The 7,699-nt window shown below is 43.5% G+C and overlaps 1 protein-coding gene across 1 annotated transcript in view; it reads right to left on the bottom strand.

Moving 5' to 3' along the window:
* Nucleotides 1-468: 468 nt before the first annotated feature.
* Nucleotides 469-7,699, bottom strand: part of LOC123147817 (acyl-coenzyme A oxidase 3, peroxisomal) — a 43,924-nt gene continuing 36,693 nt past the window's right edge. Inside the window, exons 8-13 of the mRNA XM_044567128.1 lie at nt 2,180-2,315; nt 1,978-2,097; nt 1,736-1,882; nt 1,402-1,506; nt 1,222-1,323; nt 469-1,120 (exon numbers count right to left, since the gene is read on the bottom strand). Coding sequence (XP_044423063.1) covers nt 872-1,120; nt 1,222-1,323; nt 1,402-1,506; nt 1,736-1,882; nt 1,978-2,097; nt 2,180-2,315 — 859 coding nt within the window. The 3' untranslated portion in view covers nt 469-871. The remainder of the gene's footprint in view (nt 1,121-1,221; nt 1,324-1,401; nt 1,507-1,735; nt 1,883-1,977; nt 2,098-2,179; nt 2,316-7,699) is intronic.

Here is a 7,699-nt window from a genome sequence, read left to right as displayed (position 1 = left end):
TAGGTTTTTAGTTCATGGGGCAAAAAATCGTCTAATTTTATGTAAAAAATATCCTAGTTTATATGAACTTCATCTGGTTTATATCAAAATCTGCCCGGTTTGTAAGATGTTCATCTGGATAATTCAAATAGTTGTTGAAATGTATGTGACAGCGTTAGATGGCGGTCTCTAGGATCAGTGTCCGCCGACATATGCAGGAGGAAATTTATGGGTCGGTGTTGGAGATGCCCTTAAAGAACTTTTTGTTGGTTTGTAGGATCGAAAACCATATGAATTTTTCATATGATCTACTTCGCATGGATTTCTATATGAAAATTTCCATCAAGTCGAATAGTACAAAATTTTATTTCTCTGTTTCAATTATAACCATATATGCCATCCACGTAATCTTTTGGAACATTCTGGCGCTTTTGCTCTAGCACAACCAGACAACACATCATTCACTCGATTCCTGTAGAATTCGGCATGTCATGAAATCCAATCCAACGGATTTTGCACTGGCTCTGGCTTATTGCTTTGTGTACGGTTCAACAACATATTGTCAAAAAAGAAAGAATTTACACCAAACAACATTGTGTACACTATTTACGCTGTGAGCCCCTGGGCCATATCAGCTTATTCAGTTTTATTGGCGTAATTTAGACAAGACAATACATGAACTGATGCATACACCAAATTCCCTATTTTCTGCGCAGATCAGCATCTTCGACTGTACACTTCAACAACTATTATTATAAACTGTGTAAACCACATGAAGCACCAAATGCATTATGCACCTGTCTTTGTTTAGTAATCTGCATTTGGCTGCCCCATCTGTAATAGTTTAACATTTACGGGGCTACGTCCTCATTGGGGGTCTGAAGGTGTATAGTCATTCGCTCCCGGAAGATAGAGCATTTGCTTCGATCCAGTCGAAAGCAAGTGGACTGAGAAAGGCATCAGGGATTCCGAAAGAATCGACAATAGCAAGCGCATGGGGCCTGAGTTCACTGCACAGTATCATGACTTCTTTCCTCACGGTGGCTACATTGTCCCGCGACAAATAACCGTATCTCAGAAAAGATGCAGATTCATCTATGCACACCATTACATACATAGACCTCAGTAACCCCAATACATCCTGCGAATGACAAATTCAAGGTATAATGAGGATTACTTTTACAAGAAAAGAAGTTACACATCATTCTGATGATTCCAGTCATCGGTGGGAAGTGAGTATACCTTTAAAGAACCAGCAGGAGCATTCATCTCATCCTCCAAAAATATTTGCAAAATTGTCCGCTCAGTAAATGCTCTAGCTAAGTCTTCAGCAATTTGGTAGCTCTGTGCGAATGTCATTCACGTTAATCTTAATGGAAATTTAGATCAGCAAGAAAATATGCAGTAGAAAGTAAAATTTACCAGCATCAGAGCCCTTTCTCTGCTCTCCCCTTGTGCCAGATAGCGAGCTACCTCCTCTGCGAACTGTTTCAGTAAATCCCGCTCCCTCAAGCAGAACAAATCCATCTAGCCATATGCACATAGCCAACATAAGAACATGATTTATCCCATGACAATAATAATAATAGAAGGGCAGCCCGGTGCACATAGCTCCCGCTTGCGCAGGGTCCAGGGAAGGGTCCGACCACTTTGGGTCTTTTGTACGTAGCCTTTCCCTGCATTTCTGCAAGAGGCTGTTTCCAGGACTCCAGACAGAGAAATCTTATCACTAACGAACTGCAATAAAATTCTTTACCTGGAACTTGGAGCTCCTTAATATGTCACTTGTCAGACTATGGGGAATAACAGGGCAAGGGCCATTCAGATGTTCCAATCCCAATCCCTTGAATGGCTTCTTCTTCCTTTGCGTCGTTAAAAATTCAGCGTATAGGGCTTTGCTTACCTGCGTCAACAAGATTAAATTAGGTACAATGAAGACAAGTTTGAAGTATCTTCCAGACACATGCATGGACAATGAACAACAATAAATGAAATAACCTGCTGGAGTAGAACATTATTGTCACCCTCAAATGTAGACTGAACATCAAATTCGGCTTTGAAAATTCCAAGGCGATTCTCGGTCTTTAAACCTTGGCCACCACAGGCCTCACGACACTCCTAACGCAAGAGAAGGAAAATCCAGTGAAAATCACTGATCCAAATATAGAGAAGAAAATGCTGATAAGCCTTTTAACAATACCTGAAGCGTGGTCATATTCTGCCAGGTTAATGTAGCTTTCAGAGCACTAGAGTAAACATGTATCGCTTTACTAATTTCAGGTGTTCTTTTCACATACACATTTTTCATAAAATTACTAGCACTGCTCATCATACACCTGCATAATAAGAACAAGTATTTAGCATATGATGGTCTGTGCTAAGTAGCAGTGAAAACATTGGCAAAAAAAGAAGGTTTGCATTAGAGAGTCCAATTAGGGGTGAAAATTTCTGAGGACTAGGTACCCTCCGACCCTCTTTAGTTCAATCAAATGAACTAAAAGTTTCAAAAACTGATGTGACTTTGGAAATTTAGTTCATTTGGTTGGGAACTAAAGAGGGTTGGAAGGTACCCTACAGGTTACACATTTGCATCCCCAAGTCCAATTACATAGTGTGGAATATTTTTGCATCAAACACTAGTAGAAAACAGGGCTTTCGTCCAGGCCAGTTTAGCCCATTAGTCCCGGTTCAATCCAGAACCGGGACCAATGGAGCTATTTGCCCCGGTTCGTGAGCCCAGGGGGACGGCCGGGCCACGTGGGCCATTGGTCCCGGTTCGTCCGGACCTTTTGGTCCCGGTTGGTGGGACGAACCGGGACCAATGGTCCTGGCTCCTGGCCCACCACTATTGGTCCCGGTTGGTGGCATGAACCGGGACCAAAGGGTTACCTGTAGTCCCGGTTCATGCCACCAACCGGGACCAATGGTTCTGCCTATATATAGCCCCTCGCGCAAGAGCAGAGCACACTGCTCTGTTTTTTCTGGCCGAGGGGGAGAGGGCTTGGTGGTGCTCTAGCTCACCTCCTATGCACACAAGGTGTTCGATGGAATGCCCGAGCCACACTACTTAAGGTTTCTCCTCTCCAAGCTCGACCGCCAAGCTCCATTTTCCTCAATATTTATCTAGGTTTAGCGGTCCGTCACGCCCCGTCCCCGTCTTCATCGCCGTCGATCACCCGCGCCGATCTCATCGCCGGCACCACCGTGGTGAGCCTCTTGTTCTTATCTTCTTTCTGAAAGGAAAAATATTATTACTTGTTTGTTTAGATAGATACTTGTATTATTTTCTTACTTTTATTATTGCATCTTATATAGTGCGATGGTTTTGGTATCCGCCCCCGTCGGCCCTCGTCCTGTCTATGATTCGGATGTGGTATATATTATCTTTTCATAACTATTGGTTCATTTATTGTTTATGAAAATTATGCCGACCAACGTGACATAGATTTTATTTATCTAGGAGGTTGTTGAACCGGAAATTCCAACCGACCCTATTGTCGAGAGGTTAAATTTAGTTGAAGAAGAAAACAATTTCTTGAAGGAAAAAATGAAAAAACTTGAGGAGGAGAAGATGATATTGGAGTTGCATGTTGCGGATGTCGTCGATGATCACAAGATCAAGATGGATGCAATGCGCTTGAAGATGAGAAAGATTAGAAAATATGCCATTCATACCGAGGCTTGGTATCATTATGCCGTTGGATCAGTTGTTACCTTGGTTGCGATTATGATCGCATTTGTTTTCGCATTGAAATGTTTTACATAGTTTCAATGTATGGTTTAATTAATTTAGATGCTCTGCAGAGCTTTATGTTGTTAGATGAGAACTATGTATGTACTTTGGTTTTTATGTGATGATGAACTTCTATTAATTTGGTCACTTAATTATCTATTCATGATGTTCTGTAATGATTTTTGACACACTTAATTATATATAATGCACGCAGATGAACCGGCAATGGATGTACGGTGACAGACACACCTCCGAGTACATTAAGGGCGTGCATGATTTTCTCGAAGTGGCTGAGGCAAACAAGCAGAATGGTTTTATGTGTTGTCCATGCCCTATATGTGGGAATACGAAGTCTTACTCTGACCGGAAAATCCTTCACACCCACCTGCTTTACAAGGGTTTCATGCCACACTATAATGTTTGGACGAGGCACGGAGAAATAGGGGTTATGATGGAAGACGGCGAGGAAGAAGAGTACGATGACAACTATGTGCCCCCTGAATACGGTGATGCTACTGAACATCAAGATGCACCAGACGATGTGCACGATGGTGCTGCAACGGACAAAGCTGCTGAAGATCAAGAGGAACCAGACGATGTGCCCGATGATGATGATCTCCGCCGGGTCATTGTCGATGCAAGGACACAATGCGAAAGTCAAAAGGAGAAGCTGAAGTTCGATCGCATGTTAGAGGATCACAAAAAGGGGTTGTACCCCAATTGCGAAGATGGCAACACAAAACTCGGTACCGTACTCGAATTGCTGCAATGGAAGGCAGAGAATGTTGTGCCTGATAAAGGATTTGAGAAGCTACTAAAAATAATGAAGAAGAAGCTTCCAAAGGATAACGAATTGCCCGACAGTACATACGCAGCAAAGAAGGTCGTATGCCCTCTAGGATTGGAGGTTGAGAAGATACATGCATGCCCTAATGACTGCATCCTCTACCGCGGTGCCTACAAGGATCTGAACGCATGCCCGGTATGCGGTGCATTGCGGTATAAGATCAGACGAGATGACCCTGGTGATGTTGACGGCGAGCCTCCCAGGAAGAGGGTTCCTGCGAAGGTGATGTGGTATGCTCCTATAATACCACGGTTGAAACGTCTGTTCAGAAACGGAGAGCATGCCAAGTTGATGCGATGGCACAGTGAGGACCGTAAGAAAGACGGGAAGTTGAGAGCACCCGCTGACGGGTCGCAGTGGAGAAAAATTGAGAGAAAGTACTGGGATGAGTTTGCAAAGGACCCAAGGAACGTATGGTTTGCTTTAAGCGCGGATGGCATTAATCCTTTCGGGGAGCAGAGCAGCAATCACAGCACCTGGCCCGTGACTCTATATATGTATAACCTTCCTCCTTGGATGTGCATGAAGCGGAAGTTCATTATGATGCCAGTTCTCATCCAAGGCCCTAAGCAACCCGGCAACGACATTGATGTGTACCTAAGGCCATTAGTTGAAGAACTTTTACAGCTGTGGAATGGAAACGGTGTACGTACGTGGGATGAGCACAAACAGGAGGAATTTAACCTAAAGGCGTTGCTGTTCGTGACCATCAACGATTGACCCGCTCTCAGTAACCTTTCAGGACAGACAAACAAGGGATACCACGCATGCACGCACTGTTTACTTGACACCGATAGTATATACCTGGCAAGCTGCAGGAAGAATGTGTACCTGGGCCATCGTCGATTTCTTCCGACCAACCATCAATGTCGAAAGAAAGGCAAGCATTTCAAAGGCGAGGCAGATCACCGGAAGAAGCCCGCCATGCGTACCGGTGATCACGTACTTGCTATGGTCAATGATTTACACGTAATCTTTGGAAAGGGTCCCGGCGGACTAGCTGTTCCGAATGACGCTGAGAATCACGCACCCATGTGGAAGAAGAAATCTATATTTTGGGACCTACCCTACTGGAAATACCTAGAGGTCCGCTCTTCGATCAACGTGATGCACGTGACGAAGAACCTTTGCGTGAACCTGCTAGGCTTCTTGGGCGTGTATGGGAAGACAAAAGATACACCTGAGGCACGAGAGGACCTGCAACGCTTGCACGAAAAAGAGGGCATGCCTCCGAAGCAGTATAAAGGTCCTGCCAGCTACGCTCTTACGAAAGAAGAGAAAGAAATATTCTTTCAATGCCTGCTCAGTATGAAGGTCCCGACTGGCTTCACGTCGAATATAAAGGGAATAATAAATATGCCAGAGAAAAAGTTCCAGAACCTAAAGTCTCATGACTGCCACGTGATTATGACGCAACTGCTTCCGGTTGCATTGAGGGGGCTTCTACCGGAAAACGTCCGACTAGCCATTGTGAAGCTATGTGCATTCCTCAATGCAATATCTCAGAAGGTGATCGATCCAGAAATCGTACCAACGCTAAGGAGTGATGTGGCGCAATGTCTTGTCAGTTTCGAGCTGGTGTTCCCACCATCCTTCTTCAATATCATGACGCACGTCCTAGTTCATCTAGTCGACGAGATTGTCATTCTGGGGCCCGTATTTCTACACAATATGTACCCCTTTGAGAGGTTCATGAGAGTCCTAAAGAAATATGTTCGTAACCGCGCTAGGCCAGAAGGAAGCATCTCCATGGGCCATCAAACAGAGGATGTCATCGGGTTTTGTGTTGACTTCATTCCTGGCCTTAAGAAGATAGGTCTCCCTAAATCGCGGTATGAGGGGAGACTGACTGGAAAAGGCACGCTTGGAAGGGACTCAATAATATGCAGGGACGGATATTCTTGGTCTCAAGCACACTACACAGTTCTACAGAACTCTACCTTGGTGACCCCGTATGTCGATGAACACAAGAACAGTCTGCGCTCCAAACACCCGAAGCAGTGCGACGACTGGATTACATGTGAACACATCAGGACTTTCAGCAGTTGGTTGGAAACACGTCTCAGAGGTGAAAGCACTGTTTGTGATGAGCTGTACTTGTTGTCCAGGGGACCATCTTCGACTGTAATGATTTGGAAAGGATACGAGATAAATGGGAATACATTTTACACGATTGACCAAGATGAAAAGAGCACCAACCAAAACAGCGGTGTCCGCTTTGATGCAGCAACCGATAATGGAAATGACACATATTATGGTTACATAGCAGACATATGGGAACTTGACTACGGAGTAGATTTTAAGGTCCCTTTGTTTAAGTGCAAGTGGGTCAATCTGTCAGGAGGCGGGGTACAGGTAGACCCACAGTACGGAATGACCACAGTGGATCTGAAAAATCTTGGGTACACTGACGAACCGTTCGTCCTAGCCAATGATGTGGCACAGGTTATCTATGTGAAGGACATGTCTACCAGACCGAGGAAAAGAAAAGATAAGGAAGCGAATACATCATACAATGAGCCAAAGCGCCACATAGTTCTTTCAGGAAAAAGGGACATCCTGGGAGTGGAGGGCAAGACAGACATGTCTGAAGAGTATGAAAAGTTTCATGAAATTCCCCCCTTCAAAGTCAAGGCTGACCCAAGCATCCTGATAAACGATGAAGATTATCGATGGTTACGGCGCAATAAGCAAACGACACAAGCGAAGAAAAAGTGAAGACTTTCTCCCGCAACTATTATGATGATAACATGCCAACTTTGTAACAGACGAGTATGATACCATTGTCCGTTTTGTACATGCACATGCTATGCCAACTTTTTCAGAGTTCATTTGAAAACTATGAATTTTAAAACCTCACCAACCGAAGGGCGCTCACACCGGTTTATAAATAAAGCAACAAAGAAAACAAAAAAAGAGTTTCCAAATTTGAAAACTAATGGCACTAACAGAAAGTTTATAATTTTTCTAAAACTAAAAGCAAAAAGAATTAAAAAATAAAGCAAAAAACAAAAAACAAAAAAAATAATGCAGAAAACAGAACAAAAAACTGAAAAAAATAAAAATAGCAACAATAAGTATTTTGTTGTAAGTAGAAACAAAATAAAATAAATAAAGCAACAAAGGAAACAAAAAAAGAG

The sequence above is a fragment of the Triticum aestivum genome, chromosome 7A (assembly GCF_018294505.1).
Source record: "Triticum aestivum cultivar Chinese Spring chromosome 7A, IWGSC CS RefSeq v2.1, whole genome shotgun sequence".
In the NCBI taxonomy this organism is placed as follows: domain Eukaryota; kingdom Viridiplantae; phylum Streptophyta; class Magnoliopsida; order Poales; family Poaceae; genus Triticum; species Triticum aestivum.
The sequence above is the reverse complement of the archived record's forward strand: the minus strand, read 5'-3'. Positions and strand labels throughout refer to the sequence as shown.